The sequence below is a fragment of the Syngnathus acus genome, chromosome 2, assembly GCF_901709675.1.
Source record: "Syngnathus acus chromosome 2, fSynAcu1.2, whole genome shotgun sequence".
In the NCBI taxonomy this organism is placed as follows: domain Eukaryota; kingdom Metazoa; phylum Chordata; class Actinopteri; order Syngnathiformes; family Syngnathidae; genus Syngnathus; species Syngnathus acus.
The window spans coordinates 3,184,514-3,202,568 of record NC_051088.1 but is presented as its reverse complement, the minus strand read 5'-3'; the positions used below and the strand labels follow the sequence as shown (position 1 = coordinate 3,202,568).

Genomic DNA, 18,055 nt, shown 5'->3' with positions numbered 1-18,055 from the left:
TCACAAAGTATTGCAGCTTTGAGTTCACTCATCCGTTTTCAGCTGCAAGTAATGTGTCAGATTCAAGTAGGTAAGGAGTTAGCCTTACGCATACATTTAGCTGCAACCTCAAAAGGATGTGGTCAAGTGTGCGATAACGAAGCAAGCGAGGTGGAAGGAGTTTGCACTGCTGCCGAACGCCGCAGTTTCGTGCTACTACTAAAAAGAGTTGGCTTTTTTTTTTTTTACATTTGTTTTTTGGGAATGTAATGGATTCGTGACAAGGATTTAATGACAGACGGTGGCAGTGGAAGAGAGCTGTGAGACGAGTACATCCTGGTATGACTTTCATGTTTGTCCAAAACTGTTAGTTTGGTATAAAAAAAATTTCAGCTAAATTAACCCACTGTGAAACTTTGTCTTTTTTATCCATTCACTATTGGGATGTGCACTTGTTTTTGTATGAAAATGAATTGGAACACTTTTTTTGAGGTTACACAGAACAGGTGAAATGCAGTCTACAACCACCTGTGACCATGCGAGAGTAAGTGTCAAAGTATCATATTTAAATATGAATATCAAACTGACACATGTCTCATTTTAGAAAAAGAGAAAACAAGATTCAACCCCTGAACCGGTGATTCGAATCCCAGAAGTGAGTTGTCTCCAGCTCCCACCTCTTTAATTGCCTTACCATGGTGATTGTACGCTAACACTTTCCCATGTCTTTATTTTGCAAATCATCTATTATTGCCCAAAACAACTACCTCTAATTTCTGCATTTACAAGAGAAGCAAGCCGTCCTCTTGTATTATACTACACAGGCACACTTGCAACACTCTTCCTCTTTGAAAGAGCCACACAGGAAATGAGAAGACCACGCCAAGCAGCATCTCTTGTTCCACTTTCCTACGCTCTCATGACTATACGGAATTTGCCATTTTTATTTTTCATATTTACTGTGGATATAAAATGACTACGCACACCAAATACAAGGTTTTTGTGATCTAAGAAAATAAGATCAAGGTAAATGATTTAAACACTTCTTCTGCCATTCATATGACCTTTAACGTGTAGAACTCAAATCAGCTTTTTAAAAAAGAGAGGAAGTAAAAATAAATATTTTACAAGTTTGCTTATCTGCTTATAACTTGAAATAACGAAGCGTAGAATTGTGAATGTACCAGCCATACCTTTTGGTATTATGACACAAAAGTTCAACCTTGTGTTCTTTGAACTTTGATATATTTGCTGGGATGGAAGAATTATGAACTCAGTGTTTGTGCAAAATATTCAGGATTCTGTTTGGAAAAAAATGTCAGGAAAGCCTACTTAAACATCTGAAATTTAAATGGTAGCGGGTGTGTGCTGAGATGAATTTGAATTGTCATTTAAGTGCATTCGTACACTTATGCAAACACATCAGTTATGTTTACGTCCCCTCTTGTTTACATTAAAATTCTTTAATGTATTGAGTTGCATCGGTTTTAGGTTACAATGGCGGGAAAAACAAGATTTTGAAAGATTTTATCTAGAGGTCTCTTTTTATCACAAAACCAGGCATTTGAGCTTGGGGTGTGTAGACTTTTGATGTCTCCTCTTTTGCTAGGACGAGGAGGAGGAGGTGGAGCAAGAGGAGTTTGAAATGTTGCCTGAGCACATAAATGACTCAGAGGTAAATTTTCCATGTTGGTAAAAGTTGAACTACGGAGCCACCCCGATGAAGCGCTGCTTTGTCACACGTCAAACGTGGACTCTTGTTTTTTCCCTTGCAGGAGCCGAGCAACAAACGGGTCAAACCGGTGGTCAAGTCAAACAGCTTAACGGGGGTCATCTCCCCAGCCAAGACCCCTGCTCTCAAACGAATCGGACAGTCCATTTCGGTAACAGTGCTGAACACGCTCAGTGTACTGGTCCAGTAGAATAAATGCACTTCTTCCCCTTGTTCTCACAGCGCTCCATAAGTTTTCGGACAGAAGCGCGGCCTTTGCCCACCCTGCCCCTGCGCTCTCGCACCAAGGGCTCGTCTTTTCCACGGAGGCGCAACAGTCAGTGTTGGAGCGACACTGTGGAAAGTCACAACCTCACTGGCAAGGAGATCAAACGACAAGAGGTGAGTGAGGAGACGAGAGAGCTCAGCGGGTCGAAACAGAGCTGAACGTAGGTGTTGTGTTATTGATGGCTCTGTGAAGGATTGCGAAAGAGGATGTGAGCTCGAGCAGCAAGCTCAACTTCCTTTATTGAACGGTCAGCTGCGAGGGCTCACGCATGTTTTGCAAGTTGTGTGTGATGTGTGTCCTCGGCTCCTGTGCAGGTGATCTATGAACTGACTGAGGGGGAGCGACAACTCATTGAGGACCTCAGTCTAGTGAAGAAGGTACACAACCACAATACACTCTCTAATACTGTTTATAATATCCATCCATCCATCCATTTTCTGAACCGCTTAGTCCCCACGGGGGTCACGGGTGTGCTGGAGCCTATCCCAGCCGTCAACGGGTAGTAGGCGGGGGACACCCTGAACCGGTTGCCAGCCAATCGCAGGGCACACAGAGACAAACAACCATTTGCACTCGCACTCACACCCAGGGACAATTTGGAGTGTTCAATCGACCTACCAAGCATGTTTTTGGGATGTGGGAGGAAACCGGAGTGGCCGGAGAAAACCCATGCGGGCCCGGGGAGAACATGCAAACTCCACACAGGGAGGGCCGGAGGTGGAATTGAACCAGCACCCTCTTAACTGTGAGGCGGACGTGCTACCCGGTGCGCCACCGAGTTTATAATACTACTAATAATAACAACAACAACAACAAAAACATAATACAAATGGCTTAGTTCTCCATTATAGGCCAATTAAGAAGGAATGTCAGTATTATACACTGTTTGTAGGATTTATATTTATGCTTGTCATGCATTTTTCCTCTCTGTCTTAAATACTTCAACTTTAACTTAAATAGGATTTATTAGAAAGGAAGTCATTTGTTCACAATTATCTGTTGTTGTGTTAATTGAAATCTTAAGTGTTAAAAGCACCGGTTATTCTGTGCTTGCCACCAGGTGTACTACGAGCCCATGCTGAAATTGGACATCATGACTGAGAGTGAACTCAGGCAGATTTTTGGCACTCTGGACTCTCTCATTCCTCTCCATGAAGGTGAACATCCCTCTCACAATAAATGGGTGCCTGCCTGTACGTTTAACATTCCTGCTTTGCAGATCAGAAGGGAATTCATTTCTGCTATGTTGAAATGCACTGCATATCACTGAGAGGTAGTTTTAATATCCTACGAGTAACACTTTTGCTCCAAGATCTTCTGAGCCGTCTGGAGCGTTTGAGAGGGTCGAAGAAAACCGTGGGCGAAGTGGCTCCCACTCTAATGAATTGGGTCGGTATATTTTCTACGATCCCTCCCATGTGTTCTTCACATGTAGCCTCTCAAAGCCACGAGCACAGCTCTGCTCCTGAATTTCCGGCCACTTCTCTTTGCACTGAGCAGTTTCCTTGCCTGGAGGCCTATGTGACATACTGCTGCAACCAGGTGGAAGCCAAAGCCCTGCTGGACCAAAAGAAGCACGAGAAGCGGGTGGAACACTTCTTGCGTCTGTGCCAGGAGTCGTCGTTTAGCAGGAAACTGGACCTTTGGAACTTCCTGGATCTCCCTCGAAGCCGTCTGGTGAAATACCCTCTTTTGCTGAAAGAGATTCAGAAGTGCACGCCTGCTGAGCACCCCGATGAGTTCACATTGCCTGATGCAGTGAGTCAATATAAAGACATTATACAAAATGTATGACATTGCATGGTTGTTTTCTGGATGGTGTGGATAGTTGTCATTTTTGTGTAAATAGAAACTAGCAAGTTGTTGCAGAATATTTTCAATTAATGTTAAAAAAAAGTTAACTGATGGGATGTAGGGATTTCCTAGGGAAGTTTTAGACACTTGCAGATATTTATAATATTAATAATTAATAATAATAATAATAACACACAGGATTGAAAAATAGCCACAAAAATAACATATCATATATATAACATCATATACACAAATATAACATATTAGAGAGCCATTGTGAGAGTTCCCAAGAAGTAGCCCAGTTTCTTCGGTTCCTGTTATGAAATAATAAAAAAAAATCTTCATTTGTGCTTGTAGTTGGAAATGATCCAGAGCATTGTGGCGGAGGTGAACAAAAAGACGGGGGAGGCCGAGTGCAAATTCTATCGGCGGGGACTCACCTACCTTGAAGACTGCCAGCGGCTTCTAGAGATCCAACAGTCACGTTTCCTCTATTGCCATGGCGAGCTCAAGAACAATAAGGGCCAGGTAACATCTTGTTTGCTTCTTCTACAACTCCTTGAAGGAGGAGTGACACAAATGCAGCTGGAATGTGCTTCAGTAGATTTTCTTTTGCATTAGTATATTGGAAAAAAATGAGTGTTATAAAACTTTTGACAATATTGTACACAACCCCGTTGACAAAGGAGATTATGGAAATATCAATTGAGTTGTTTGTGTTGTGTTGTGTTGTGTTGTGTTGTGTATGTATCAGCGGCTGCATGTATTCCTGTTTGAGTTGGCTCTGGTGCTAACCAGACCGGGAGAGGACCGGGAAGGAGGTCATGTCTTCCAAGTCTACAGGCAACCTCTTCCCAATGCCTCCTTAAACCTGGAGGTAATCCCAGATGGGGAAACGTGTGGAGGAGGTTCCTTCAGAGGAGCCTTCACGGGGGGCAACGACAAAGGTAAGGCAATAATTGAGTAATATGTCAAGTTGGCCAGTGAATTACTGATCAGTAAACTGGTATTTTTCTGACCTAATGTTTGAAGCAACATAATCAATGCGATGCCCGCCGCACGTCCCTGATGTAAATCCATATCTTTTTCTAACATGTTTTAATTTGACAATCTTTCTCCTCCTCTGCCCTCCTAGTGAAAAACTGTTTTCGTGTGAGCAGCAGGGGGAGCTCTAAGGCCCACTCCTACAGCCTACAGGCCAACGACTCCTTCAGTAAGCAACAGTGGGTCACGTGCCTCCGCCAGGCTATGGTCCAGTCTCGAGACAGGAAGGCCCAGTCGGTGGTGCTGCCTCCCCACTCTGACCCCACTCTGTGTCACATCGCTGATCTCAGCCTGAGTTGTGACACCGACATGGCCGACGTCACCGGACGTTGAATGACACCGGTGGCCGTTGCACGGTCTCTTGGGTACTCAGTTGGGCTTATTGTTCTCTTTTGGGAAAACCCCACTAAAAGGGTTTATTTTGTACAGTTTTGGAAGTTATGTTACTGAATGAACATTTATCATGTGTGAATCTTTGTGATAATAAACAGGCACTTAAAAGTTTGTCAACGATGGAAATGTGGTGTCCAAGTATAGCCGACAGCACGGACCGAGAAAAGATTAGAGTTGATTATCCTCTCTCTCTCTTGCTCTCTCTCACTCTCTCTCGCTCTCTCTCTCTCGCTCTCTCTCGCGCTCTCGCTCTCTCTCACGCTCTCTCTCTCTCTCTCTGCTTCTTTCTTTTTTTTGACACTGGTGACGGGACACGACACAGAAGAAGACTTTCATTTCCAGCCTACACACACACACAGTGAAACAGTAGACACATCCCCTCTATGCATTTTTAAAAGCTCAGCAGGTGATGGGAACACTTAGGTCGGGGCTCTTTGTTCGCAGATAAGCTCGGCCAAGTGATCAGGTGAGTCCAAAATGTTTATTTACCGAGGCTAATGACATTTAGTGGGTGTTTGTAAAGCTTGATTCTTTCAAAACTATAGTGTAAGAGCATTGTTTGATATTCCGCGTTTGTCAAAGGATTGGTTTGATTTTAGTAGTCGGGCTGTAATTCAATTTGCTTTGGTAACAAAAAAGAACCTTCATTCATAACGGATCAGCTGGATTTATTTGAGATAAAGACTTACCTCAAGGGGGATGCTCATTTTATACTTAATCTTGTTTTTCAGTTGCATTTGCCGAGAAAGGAGATAATACCTCGCTGTACTTCAATCATTAAAAAGGGGTGACTTTCTATCTGCAACGAGGCTTATGAGTGACCACCATCCTGCCATCACCTTCACCGCGCATGTGAAAGAACAAGCTCCCAGCTTGAGAGTCTTGTTAGTAGACACGTCAGGATGCCCGGAGCCGATGCCGCCAGCCAGGAGGGTTCTTGCAAGGCCTTGTGTCGAAACCTGGTGTCCCAGAACGGCCTGCAGAGAGAGACAGCTGATATCTCGCAGTCTGTCCTCTACACCTCCCTGATGGGGCTTCTGCTGGTCGCCGACAACGAGGTGTGTGCAACGTAATCATACATAATGGAACAAATCCATAGTTTGTCTATTTGAGGATTATAAGAAACTGTATGAGGGTTGGCAACCTTAACTCATTCACTGCCAATGACGGCTATAGACGTCAAAGATGAATCTTAACAGAGCTGGCAGTGAATTAATTGGATAGGAGTAATTCTTACATCTAAAATCATATTTCATATGTCATTTTTTTGCACTTGTATGTATAAAAATAAAACTACAGTGTTGCATTTGTGACTCAATGAACTGCTAAAAACAATTTGAATTTGGTTGTGCACTGATTGGTTGTCAACCACTTGAGGTTGTTTTCTGCCTTTTGCCCGATATTATTTATTTATTTTACAAGAGCACCACAGTCTTCAAGTTTAGGATTTTATTGAAGAATGAACAAAGCAATTTATAATCGAATACTAGTTATTTATCTTCCCGAGTTACAGAGAGCCCCATGTGGCCCCCAAACTGCAGGTTGCCAACCACCGCTGTTGACATGCCATGTGTTTAAGCACCTGTCAGCACTCCGTGGGCTCTAATAGGATGAATGTTTGTGGCTGACCTCCTTTTGGACTTTCTTGTTTTGCTAATGAGATAAGATGGCTAAATCTGTCCTAGCGTGCACATAAATAGACCCTCTGACACGCTGGGGTTAATGCAGACGCAAGGGGGTCAAAGGATGCGACGCACAGATTGGTTTCATCATTCTCATCTGATATTTTTGTTTTTAGAAGGAGCTCCTTGCATTAGGAAGTGGAAGGCTTGGTCTTAGAAACATCGGCAACACAGTGAGTAAAGCATTTTATTCCCAAAGTGTGATTTGGGGTCCACATGTTTACTGATCTGCTTTCTTGCTGTAGTGTTTCTTGAACGCAATAGTCCAGTGTTTGTCTCATACTCGCGGCCTGCGGGACTACTGCCTCCTAAAGTCCTACAGACAGGACAAATTCTCCAAGGAGGAGCCAAAACTCACAGAAGGTAAGTCTATCATTCCACGTTTACTTTTGTATCCAGTCCTTTTTGCTGACTGTTATTCTCCTCTAAAACAAGCTTTCTCTCAAGTATTGTCTGGACTTTGGGATTCAAAAGAAGAGGACACCGTTGTGAATCCACGACAGTTTTACAATACTTTCCGAGATGTTGTGCCTTATTTCAGTGGTTACAGGTAGGAATACCGGATATCAATATGTAGTTCCTTTATTTCTGTCTAAACTTTATTGTTCACCACCGTAAAAAATGTCTTTACTTCTCTCATGAGGGGTATATTTTCTTTGTGTTTGTTTATTTGAGCAGGAAAAAAAAAAGTACATTTTGATGTTAATCATAAGGTTTAGGTCAGGGATGGGCAACTGGTGGCCACTTGCAGGGATTGACTGTAGCTTTAAGTTGTAATACCACCAATCACCACTAAACAGCGAACATGTCTGAGGTGCATTTACATTGGGTTTTGCACTGCTGTATACTACAATGTCAATAAGCTAATATTTTTTTGCGGACTTGGAACGATAACAGGCAAACATAGTGCATATATAAAATAGTGAGTTTATTTTTGTGAGAAAGTAATTTGTAAAAAACAATTCTTGCACTTATTGTTGGTTCAGCACTGTTGTTCTGTCCTTAAATGGTAATTTTTGATGCAAAACAGCTGTTAAAAAATTACATTGGGTTAGGATAGTTTGATGTCCCGTACATGCATTAAAAACTGTATTATCAAAAACAACGTATATCAAGAGCATTTGCATGTAAGCAAGTATTTTGTGAATATTCAAAATATTTTTGTCATATATTTTGTTTGTAAATGTTTGGTAATAGGTATTTGTTTGTTTGTTTGTTTGTTTGTTTGTTTGTTTGTTTGCCTGTTTGTTTTCTGACTTTCCTCCAGTCAGCAAGATGCTCAGGAGTTTCTCAGGTTCCTTTTGGAAAAGCTACACAGTGAAATCAACCGCAAGCCCTACATTCAAAGACCACTAAAGGACCCAGAGCAAAAATATGCCAGATTTCGGTGAGAATGCAAAGTTTTTCATAAAGCCAGGACTCTTGTATGAGTCCATTCATTTGAAACCCCTCATTAGGATATCTGAGGAGGCAGCCGCAACATGGAAGAAGCACTTAGAGAACGACGACAGCAAAATCGTCGGTAAGAAGCGCACTGGCGTCATCTTTTGCCTGCTTGACAGCTAAACTGCCTTTGCCCTCCTGACAGATCTATTCTCGGGCCAGCTGCGCAGCTCGCTACACTGCTCCGTGTGCTCGCACTACTCCAACACGTTCGATGTGTTCTGCGACCTGTCGCTGCCCATCCCAAAACACTGCACTAGCGGAAATGTGACGCTCAAGGAGTGCCTGGACTACTTCTCGCAAGAGGAGAGACTGGACAAAGAGAATTCACCTGTGAGTTTATGGAGAATTTAACAGGAATGACTCGTGATTCGTTCTGTATTTTGCAAATTTCCAGTTAAATATGAATAAAATATATACCCACACCATGGGTGGGGATAGAGATAACCAATACTTTTCAACAAAATTAACTGTAGTTGCTAATATTGTCCACTCGAGGTCGCACTGTCGACCACTTCACATTCTACTCAAGATTTGCTTTTGAAGACAAAAGTCTCCAAATTTGTGAAGCAAAATGTCATACAAAATGCTGTGCCGTGTTTGCACTACTGTGTGCGTGTGTGTGTAAATTAATTTCTCCTGTAGAAATATTTAAAAAAATATTGATTATAAATGTCAGTTGCCGCTTCAGTTTGAATGAGGTTGGTTTGCTAGAATTTTTTTTTTTTCATGCACTGCCCCAACTTGCATGTATTTTTTAGTTTGCATGGTGTGATGAGTCACTTTACGCACTTTGCAAAGGGTGAGGACAAATGAAGTCATGCAACTGTGACATTTGACCACTCACATCAGCCTATGAACTAAATGCCACGGTGGCTTTTATAGCTCACCACTGAATGTGATTGCGCATGTAGACGTGTTGACATAACATGTGGCAGCCACACATTCCTGCTTATTTCACAAAGTCCATGCCAGCCCACATTCCACACATGTTACTACAGCCTCCTTTCAGAGAAGTTGGGTTGACTAGACCGGGCAGAAATTGTCATACCTGCAACCCACCCCTATTTCCCACTAAAAATGTGAAAACAAAGCAAATTAAGTGAAGAGTTATACATAGCTGCATAGAGGAATTTACTTTGAGCCAATTTGTAACTTATTTTCAAGTGTTGTGTGTTTCAGATGTGCGAGAGGTGTAACAGGCATACAGAGAGCACCAAGCGCTTGTCCATCCAGAGGTTTCCCCACATAATTGTGATACGTATCCTCAAGCATACGTCTTATGAATCAACCTGCTGTGGCTTACGTGAATGATATCATTATCATACTTAACACGCTCAATTAGATCTGAACCGTTTCACAACGACACGATGGTCGATCAGTAAAAGCACCACCTACGTCTCCTTCCCACTCACCAACCTTGACCTCGGGCCCTACGGTCCTGTTGACTGTGGTAAGACTTCTGTTTATGTGTGGGTTAACTATGTGGAGAGCTGTCGAAATTAATTGATTAATCGACGAGTAATTGAGGATCAAATTTATTGACAGCTATTTTTAAAATCAAGTAATCATTTAGCCCCATTTTTTAAACTGGGTATGGTCCAAATCTTCTAATGTCAGCCTTTCAACAGCAGTTATTCATTATTCATTATTTTTTGTAAGCTGTCATAAAAAACTAATTATCTTTTGTGTTTAATCAAAACAAGACATTTGCATAAATCTGCTTATTCTAAGGAAAACAATAATCACACCCGTAGCTGAATCAGTTTCAAAATATTTAGTGAGTATGTTAATCCCTCTTGTGTGATATTGTTTATTGCAGTGGTTCTTAACCTTGTTGGAGGTACCGAACCCCACCAGTTTCATATGCGCATTCACCAAACCCCTCGTTAGTGATAAAGTATTTTTTTTAAATTCAAGACAGATATTTTTTACTGGTGCACAAAATGAGCCGTGCATGAACAAAACCAACACAATGCATGAACTCACAACAGATTACATACTGGCAAATCAGAATTCACACGAAAAATCAGGTTTGTTCGGACCTCCTCAGTAGAGGCTCTGTCGAACCCCTGAGACCAGAGGTATCAAACTCAAGGCCCGGGGGCCAGATACGACCCGCCACATCATTTTATGTGGCTCGCGAAGACAAATTGTGCATCAAATTCGTGTCATTACTAGAATTGCAAATTGTCTTCACTTTTAATCATATCTTTTTTAAAAATATTTGACCAGTTTTTACTCGTCTGATTTGAAAACGAGTTATTTGTCAGTTTGTTTTGTAGCTTTTACTGTATATAATATGAGGTGCTCATACATTTATTTAGGTTGACAGTCATAATGGCCCTCCGAAAGAAGCTATGACTACAATGCGGCCCGCGAAAAAAAATGAGTTTGAGACCGACTCACCGAACCCCCAGGTTAAGAACCACTGATTTAATGGTTTTGTAATACACGCTCATGCCAAATGAAATTGTATCTGACTATCGGTGAAAAATCAATAGCTTTATTGATTCTAAAATATTCGATAGTGACAGCCCTGTGTCACTGTAGTTGAATTTGTGTAACAAAAGAAAAGTACACATCCAGTGTTTACATTGTCTGAAATATAAAACAGTCCAACAGTTTTTTTTTTAACTTGTATCTCTAAGAATTAGAAAGTGACTGAGCTGAAAGAATCATCTTTGCATCTCTGTATGTCCCTAAAGAAGCAGTATTGTATGACTTATATGCAATATGTAACCACGTGGGGACTGTCAACATGGGCCACTACATAGCCTGTTGTTCCGATGAGAACGGATGGTGTTACTACAATGACTCCAGGTGGGACTGCCTTAAAAATATCTGTATCGATGCAACTTTCGCTCTTCTCATACTTAATTTATTTTCTACCCACAGTGTGTCAGCAGTTTCTGAGACCCAGCTTCAAACCAATCAAGCCTATGTGTTGTTCTACCAGCGCAACAACATCACTACAAGGAAATAGACCCCTGAAAACCAGACTTTTTTTTATCACCAATGACCATAGAAACCAACACAGTGCAACCAAGCTTGCAGTTATAAACTTTTCAATCACAAGGTCTAAAAAGCAGATTAGATAACCACAGATTACCTCACCGTGAGGGGGTGGTTTTGTCAAGGAGAAGAATCTGAAGGGAGGGCTAAGACAGCTGAGCTGCCTTAAGAATAATTATGCCCAAATTGAAAGGCCTGCATGTGAACATTAAAGCAAAGCTTTCATGATTGACGAGATTCAAGCTTGATAAATGACCACATCAACCACCTTAACTCAAGATCTCAAGGACACGGAACTATCGGACAATCGTTGTATAATACTTGTTTTATTTTGTTTCCAATCTTTGTGCCACCATTTTGTGGAAGGGGGTAAAAATAGACCATAGAAATAAAGGTAACTTCTTTTTTTTTTTTTTTTTTAAATAGATGTTTTAAAGTGAATTCCCATCTATTGTATTTTGTTCTGCTTATTCTACATAGTGTCATTGCTCCCCAGAAACCGAACGCAGCTAAACGTTTTTGCTATATGTGAAGTCTTGAGACCTCGCGGGGCACTGGCCAGGGATTTGGATCCTACGAACACAATTTTACTTTAGGCCCAACCACTTCAATGTCAGAAATTCAAAGTACCGTATTGGCCCGAATATAAGATGACCCTGATTATAAGACGACCCCCTCTTTTTCAAGACTCTAGTTTGAAAAAAGACTTTTTGAACACCAAATTGAATTTTTATACAGAAAATAATGACAGTACATCTGAAACAAATGATCCTGTCGAGCTCTTAAAATCGGCTGCTCTGAGGACCACGGAAAGCTTTTCTCTGATTGTGAGCATTTTTTAGGTGATCTTTTTGAGCTCTCCATCTCTGTACATTACACTCTGTGACACCATATTTCACAGCCGCTTTGCAATTGTTTGAAGACTGCCTCATTTATCACCATCATCTTGAAGATTGCATCATAACTTCTCCTCAGCTGCCGGTTAACCTGGCCGATCTTCGACCCACTTTTCTCCAGATTGTCGCTACGTTTCTGTTGGGGGAAGGTATGCTCTTTTCGCCGGGTGTCGGTCAGAACACAGGAGGGAAGACGTGGTTCAGTTTTGATTGCTTTACTGAATTATTGGCAAAAAAGTAACAGGCACTGTGGCTCATAGGGGAATACAGGCAAACTGGCAAAAGGGTATAGGCACATGTTTGGTCGTAAGGATGTGAGAGCAGGTGTGTGTAAAAAGGTACAAAAGGTAAAGACCCAATGATTGTCACACACACATCTGGGTGTGGTGAAATTTGTCTATGCATTTAACCCATCCCCGAAGGCAGCAGTGAGCAGCAGCGGTGCCACACCTGGGAATCATTTGGTGATCTAACCCCCCAATTCCAACCCTTAATGCTGAGTGCCAAGCAGGGAGCCAATGGGTCCCATTTTTATAGTCTTTGGTATGATCCGGCCGGGGTTTGAACCCACAACCTTCCAGTCTCAGGGAAGACACTCTACCACTAGGCCACTGAGCTGGTACATGGGTGAGTCTTTGGGTGTGTGAATGTGATTCTTGTGTGTGTGATTATTGTATGAAGTGTGTGTGCGTGTGTGTGTGTGTGTGTGTGTGTGTGTGTGTGTGTGTGTGTGTGTGTGTGTGTGTGTGTGTGTGGTTCTGCAACAGACAGCTATACAGCACGTAAGTCAACTCTCAACCTCTGACGTCACGCAACACGATGGCACATATTACATAACTGACTGGACGTAACGGTTCCACTATACTAAATAACCATAAATGAAATACTCTTGGCAACACATCAAACATAAGTCATCGAGACAACAAAATACATTTGCTGGCGACCGTTAGTCGCCGTGGCGCTGAGTAACGGCTACTCGTGCGATGCGAGGAAAACTTAAAGGAGCACACCGAAGCTATCAATCAAATGGCGCACACACGAAACAAACCGCGATCAGACAAACGGCACAACAGTAGACAGTAGTGACAATGAAATGGACATACCGTTTTTTTCCATGTATAATGCGCAAAATGTAACTAATTTATTGTCCTAAAATCTGGGGTGCGCATTATACATGGGTACAATTATTATTTTTTTTTTTATCCGGATATCATACGGAGGCCGCCATTACAGATGCGCTTTCTTCTCTGTTGTTCACTTCAAACACGCTCCATACGAACACAATGCTCTCGTATCAGACGCTTGCTCGATCACCTGCTCGTTTGCTGTCACAATGTACCCTACACAAATCCGAAACATTTCTTCGCTATTGAGTTTGCTAGTGCATGCGCAGTGATACTGACCGGCAGTAACATCCGGTTGTTCCCAAAGATGATCTTTTTTCTGAAATAATTTTACGTTTACGGACTTAAGTAGGAGTCAAAATTTGGGTGCGTATTATACATGGGTACAGGCTTTTTTCCAGCATCAACATGCCATTTTTAGGGTGCGTATTATACATGGGGGCGCATTATACATGGAAAAAAACGGTACTCACTTTGTGTCAAAGATGCACACCAGTGGCGTAGCCAAGCCGGGGCGAGCCGGGGCGGCGCCCCGGTTAGGACTCCCTGCGCCCCGGTTGAAAAAAATCGAGCTTTTTCGATTCTTCATTTTCATGCCATTTTTTTCTTTCGGTCTTGCGCGAATGTGCTTGCGCTATTCTATGTGCGCGATGTTATCCATTCACCGTTTGCCTCCCGGACCCGGATGTTGTTTTAGCGATCAGCGAACGGCGTGGGTGATGTTCGATTTTTTTTTCCTGTGGGCGCACGCCCCTACTGGAAAAATTCCTGGCTACACCACTGATGCACACGATCACAGCAACACACTCATTCGATACCAGCAACTTTTAATTTACCGCTGCGCACAAGCTCCAACAACCGCGATAAGCTAAGGTAACTCACGCGAGACTTAAGGCGCGGTGACGTAATTGTCCAACATTTTAACATCAACATAGGGACCTTTGTAACAGTTTCTCCATTTTCTGTTATCTCTTCTCTTATTTTCTTCTCTTTTCTTTCTTACCGCTATATTTTATTTTCTTCTTCGTGCTACCGCTATTTTTATTTTTCTTCTTCATGACAGCGGTTCGCTTTGGCCTGGGGAATTAAGTTCAGCATTCGCTTTAAAGATATCTGGCGCTATCTAGCGTTGTGAATGGGTATAATGTATAGACCCCGAATGTAAGACGACCCCCACTTTTTCAGTCTTATTTCAATGCAAAAAACACCGTCTTATATTCGGGCTAATAAGGTACTGTAGCAACCATGATCGTTTTAACTCTTATATTGTTTTGTCAACATGAAACAGCATTTAAGCTACCATCACTTTACATCCAAAGTTATGCAAATATGGTTTTGAACTTATTTTTTTCACGAATCACACAATATTTCCTTCCATCCATCCATATTCTGTACCGCTTTGTCCCCACGGGGGTCGCGGGCGTGCTGGAGCCTATCCCAGCGGTCATCGGGCAGTAGGCGGGGGACACCCTGAACCGGTTGCCAGCCAATCGCAGGGCACACAGAGACGAACAACCATCCGCACTCGCACTCACACCTAGGGACAATTTGGAGTGCTCAATCGGTCTACCAAGCATGTTTTTGGGATGTGGGAGGAAACCGGAGTGCCCGGAGAAAACCCATGCGGACACGGGGAGAACTTGCAAACTTATTATTTTATAATACTGACCAAACGAATTTTGCGTGGTGACGGCATAAGCGCATGCGCTTGAATGATGGGCGGAGTCAAGCAATCGGTCAGGAAGAGGAGGAAAGGCGGACGCAGAAACATCAAGTGGTAACTCTTTTCAGCGTTTTCGAACTTAACACGAGTCTCTTGTACTGACTACAAGTACGACGACGCGTTTTTGTTTTATGCTTTTCTCTTAACAGAACTTATCCGCTGGTTGCCGATTTTTTAAACTAATCAATCCACCGTCCAAGCATTAGCCTCACTGCTTGCTTGCTAACGTTAGCGGGATTGACAGGCCCAGGCTACAGTATACTTTCAGACAGGGACACCGTACGGCAGTGCTTTCAATTCTGCGTCTCCTCTTCTCCGTGAACTGATTGTCGAACCTTTCTTGTGTAACCGACCGTCATTTTGGCTCGACCGTCAGATAGAAGCAACAGATAGAAGCTGGACGTCTATTTAAAAACATACATTTTGGCGTGGTAATGGATGTGACGATCACTCTGTTGCTTGGTCGAATAACATGATCGAAGACACTGAAGATACTTCGTATTTTTGCTTCTACTTTGGCACGTTTAGCTTCCATCACTCACAGGGTGACACACTACACTTGCGCAGTGTAACTGGGTCGTATTTAAAGCAGTGTTATCGTTCAGCAACAACAATAATAATACTTTTGACGCTTGGATTGCATCATACTGTGAACCTGCAGTGCTCCTGAGGCTCAATAGAGGCTTGAAACACAACAAACTCATTGTGGATAATGGTGCCATGAGCCTAACGTTGTTTTAAAAATATTCTTTTTAGATGGCTGCTATTAGAAAAAAGTTGGTCATAGTTGGAGATGGAGCATGTGGAAAGACCTGTCTGCTGATCGTCTTCAGTAAGGACCAGTTCCCAGAGGTCTACGTCCCCACAGTGTTTGAGAACTATGTGGCCGACATTGAAGTAGATGGAAAACAGGTGAAATAGCCCTGGAGCTCCAAATCTATACAGTATTTTGTCATGGTTAAAAAAACATTAATCGATAAACCTTTTGGGCAGTTCGCTAAGGTTCCGCTTTGAAAATCAGCCGTGGTTTACCTATTTGGGTTTTCTCCAGTTCCAAAAACATATCTTTTAATACCCTGTATTGTCTGTGACTGTGCAGTGTAGTTTGTTTTTATACTGAATGTGCCTTGCATTTGACTACGACAGTCCAGCATGTACGCTGCCTCCCATCCACAGTTGGCTCGGATAGGAGCTGAGAATGTGCCTGACGTAACATTAACAGTTATTCAAATAACTATAACATAAATAACACTTATCAAACCATCAGTGTCACTCCAAATCATTAAATCCATCGAAATCTTTGTCCTTTGTGTAAACAACGCCGCTTCTGCATGCAGCGCTGAGGTCGGACTCGCCGTCAGTTGCAGTTCCAATTATTCCACAGGCCTATGTAACTATATATAAACTATATCAAATAACTATAACATAAATAATAACTAAGTTTATCGAACCATCCGTGTCACTCCAAATCATTAAATCCATTGAAATCTTCGTCCTCTGTGTCAAAATCTCTGTCCTCTGTTTTATAAATAACTCCTGACTCCGGAAGTCAGTGAATGGATTCAGACTCATTGTCAGTGGCGGCTCCAATTATTCCACAGGCCTAGTGCGCCCTTATGCGGGTTAAAGTGAAAATAACATGTGAAGAACATGTGAATATCTGTCTGCTGTATGCACACTTCCTCCATTTTTGCGCCTCTTATTTATTATTTGTTTATTTATGATTTATTCATCACTCTTATTTATTCATTGTTTGTGCCTTCTTGTTTTTATTTTTTGTGTTGTTTACTTGTATGTATATTTTGTACTATATCTTGTCACCGTGGGATAGTGGGAACGTAATTTCGATTTCTTTGTGTGTCTTGGCATGTGAAGAAATTGACAATAAAGCAGACTTTGACTTTTGACTTGTATTCCGCTACAGTCAAGTAGGTCAAGGCGACAAGCTTGAAAAAAAAAAAAAAGTGATCACCTATACTAGTAAGTAATGTGTTAATGATCAAGTAATAATGTGTTAATAATTTCACATGAGTCGCACCCTCGGCCAAACTATGAAAAAAACTGCGACTTATAGTCCGTAAAATACGGTATATGTGGATGCTCAAAACATATCCCAATCAGAATGCTGATTTCCCCATACAGTGAATTGGTCATGTGTGTGAGGGTCAGTCAACTGGTGTGCAGCTGTTGGTCACGACTGTGACTGTTCTAGCTTTCCAGAAGTTGTATTAGCTATTGCTAACTAATTATATTTTTGTATGCTAAAACTTCTTTCATTCTTATTTCAGGTCGAACTAGCCCTTTGGGACACAGCCGGTCAAGAAGACTATGACCGACTGAGGCCTCTCTCCTACCCTGACACTGATGTTATTCTTATGTGTTTCTCTGTAGACAGTCCCGACAGTTTAGGTACTGTTTGTGCAGCACATGCATGATCCTGAACCTTCACCAGATTGTCACGTAAGTTGTTAATGCCTGTTTGTCTCCCGGCAGAGAACATTCCAGAAAAGTGGACGCCAGAAGTGAAACATTTCTGCCCAAATGTTCCCATCATCCTTGTGGGTAATAAAAAAGATCTGCGCAATGACGACCACACCAGACGAGAGCTGGCAAAAATGAAACAGGTGGAAAGATATATATTGTTGTATATTTTTGTTTTGTTGCGGTTGTCAAAATGTAATCACCGTCCCTACATTCTTCTACAGGAGCCAGTTAGATATGAAGATGGCAAAGAAATGGCAAACCGCATTTGTGCCTACGGCTACCAGGAGTGCTCTGCCAAAACCAAAGATGGCGTGCGGGAAGTCTTTGAGATGGCAACTCGAGCCGCGTTGCAGGCCAAGAAGAAGAAGAAGTCGGGCTGCATTCTGCTATAGACCGCGACGCAACTGAAAGTTACCCTTTTAATACAGATGCGGAGCTTGCGTTGAGAATTTGATCTTGGGGAGGGCCCAAAAAAAAC

General features: G+C 42.2%; 3 protein-coding genes across 13 annotated transcripts; all 3 read left to right on the top strand.

Annotated features, from left to right (window-relative positions):
* The first annotated feature begins 46 nt into the window (after positions 1-46).
* arhgef3l (Rho guanine nucleotide exchange factor (GEF) 3, like) lies at positions 47-5,331 on the top strand. Of its 5 annotated transcripts, none has more exons than XM_037271853.1 (13): positions 47-318; positions 481-523; positions 584-634; positions 1,589-1,654; positions 1,755-1,862; positions 1,934-2,092; positions 2,294-2,356; positions 3,040-3,136; positions 3,292-3,368; positions 3,480-3,737; positions 4,131-4,301; positions 4,528-4,720; positions 4,909-5,331. In XM_037271853.1, exons 2-13 carry the CDS (start codon positions 491-493, stop codon positions 5,148-5,150), a joined length of 1,518 nt encoding a protein of 505 aa, XP_037127748.1. In that variant the 5' UTR covers positions 47-318; positions 481-490; the 3' UTR covers positions 5,151-5,331. The 5 variants fall into 5 exon arrangements, with proteins under 5 accessions (XP_037127748.1, XP_037127746.1, XP_037127753.1 ...); XM_037271851.1 differs by having other exon boundaries at positions 472-523; XM_037271866.1 differs by lacking the exon at positions 47-318 and adding an exon at positions 804-1,005 and having other exon boundaries at positions 472-523.
* A 224-nt stretch (positions 5,332-5,555) lies between these two features.
* usp21 (ubiquitin specific peptidase 21) lies at positions 5,556-11,791 on the top strand. Of its 6 annotated transcripts, none has more exons than XM_037244612.1 (12): positions 5,556-5,676; positions 6,020-6,268; positions 7,009-7,065; positions 7,138-7,255; positions 7,328-7,442; positions 8,160-8,279; positions 8,350-8,414; positions 8,481-8,668; positions 9,518-9,596; positions 9,681-9,788; positions 11,044-11,158; positions 11,234-11,791. In XM_037244612.1, the coding sequence occupies exons 2-12, from the start codon at positions 6,113-6,115 to the stop codon at positions 11,319-11,321; spliced, it is 1,209 nt and encodes a 402-aa protein (XP_037100507.1). In that variant the 5' UTR covers positions 5,556-5,676; positions 6,020-6,112; the 3' UTR covers positions 11,322-11,791. The 6 variants fall into 6 exon arrangements, with proteins under 6 accessions (XP_037100507.1, XP_037100502.1, XP_037100493.1 ...); XM_037244607.1 differs by having other exon boundaries at positions 5,562-5,676; positions 5,996-6,268; XM_037244598.1 differs by having other exon boundaries at positions 5,562-5,676; positions 5,960-6,268.
* Positions 11,792-15,051: 3,260 nt separating this feature from the next.
* On the top strand, positions 15,052-18,055 carry LOC119118015 (transforming protein RhoA-like). Of its 2 annotated transcripts, none has more exons than XM_037244715.1 (5): positions 15,052-15,147; positions 15,850-16,005; positions 17,382-17,502; positions 17,587-17,717; positions 17,799-18,055. In XM_037244715.1, exons 1-5 carry the CDS (start codon positions 15,073-15,075, stop codon positions 17,967-17,969), a joined length of 654 nt encoding a protein of 217 aa, XP_037100610.1. In that variant the 5' UTR covers positions 15,052-15,072; the 3' UTR covers positions 17,970-18,055. The 2 variants fall into 2 exon arrangements, with proteins under 2 accessions (XP_037100610.1, XP_037100618.1); XM_037244723.1 differs by lacking the exon at positions 15,052-15,147 and adding an exon at positions 15,178-15,201.

Coding starts and splice junctions, on each gene's coding strand:
- arhgef3l (XM_037271853.1), top strand. CDS start 491: ATGCAGTCTACAACCACCTGTGACCATGCGAGA. Junction 1,863..1,933: donor GAATCGGACAGTCCATTTCG/GTAACAGTGCTG, acceptor TTGTTCTCACAG/CGCTCCATAAGTTTTCGGAC. Junction 3,137..3,291: donor TCTCATTCCTCTCCATGAAG/GTGAACATCCCT, acceptor TTTTGCTCCAAG/ATCTTCTGAGCCGTCTGGAG.
- usp21 (XM_037244612.1), top strand. CDS start 6,113: ATGCCCGGAGCCGATGCCGCCAGCCAGGAGGGTTCTTGCAAGGCCTTG. Junction 7,443..8,159: donor CCTTATTTCAGTGGTTACAG/GTAGGAATACCG, acceptor ACTTTCCTCCAG/TCAGCAAGATGCTCAGGAGT. Junction 11,159..11,233: donor TGTTACTACAATGACTCCAG/GTGGGACTGCCT, acceptor TTCTACCCACAG/TGTGTCAGCAGTTTCTGAGA.
- LOC119118015 (XM_037244715.1), top strand. CDS start 15,073: ATGCGCTTGAATGATGGGCGGAGTCAAGCAATCGGTCAGGAAGAGGAG. Junction 16,006..17,381: donor TTGAAGTAGATGGAAAACAG/GTGAAATAGCCC, acceptor TTCTTATTTCAG/GTCGAACTAGCCCTTTGGGA. Junction 17,718..17,798: donor AGCTGGCAAAAATGAAACAG/GTGGAAAGATAT, acceptor ATTCTTCTACAG/GAGCCAGTTAGATATGAAGA.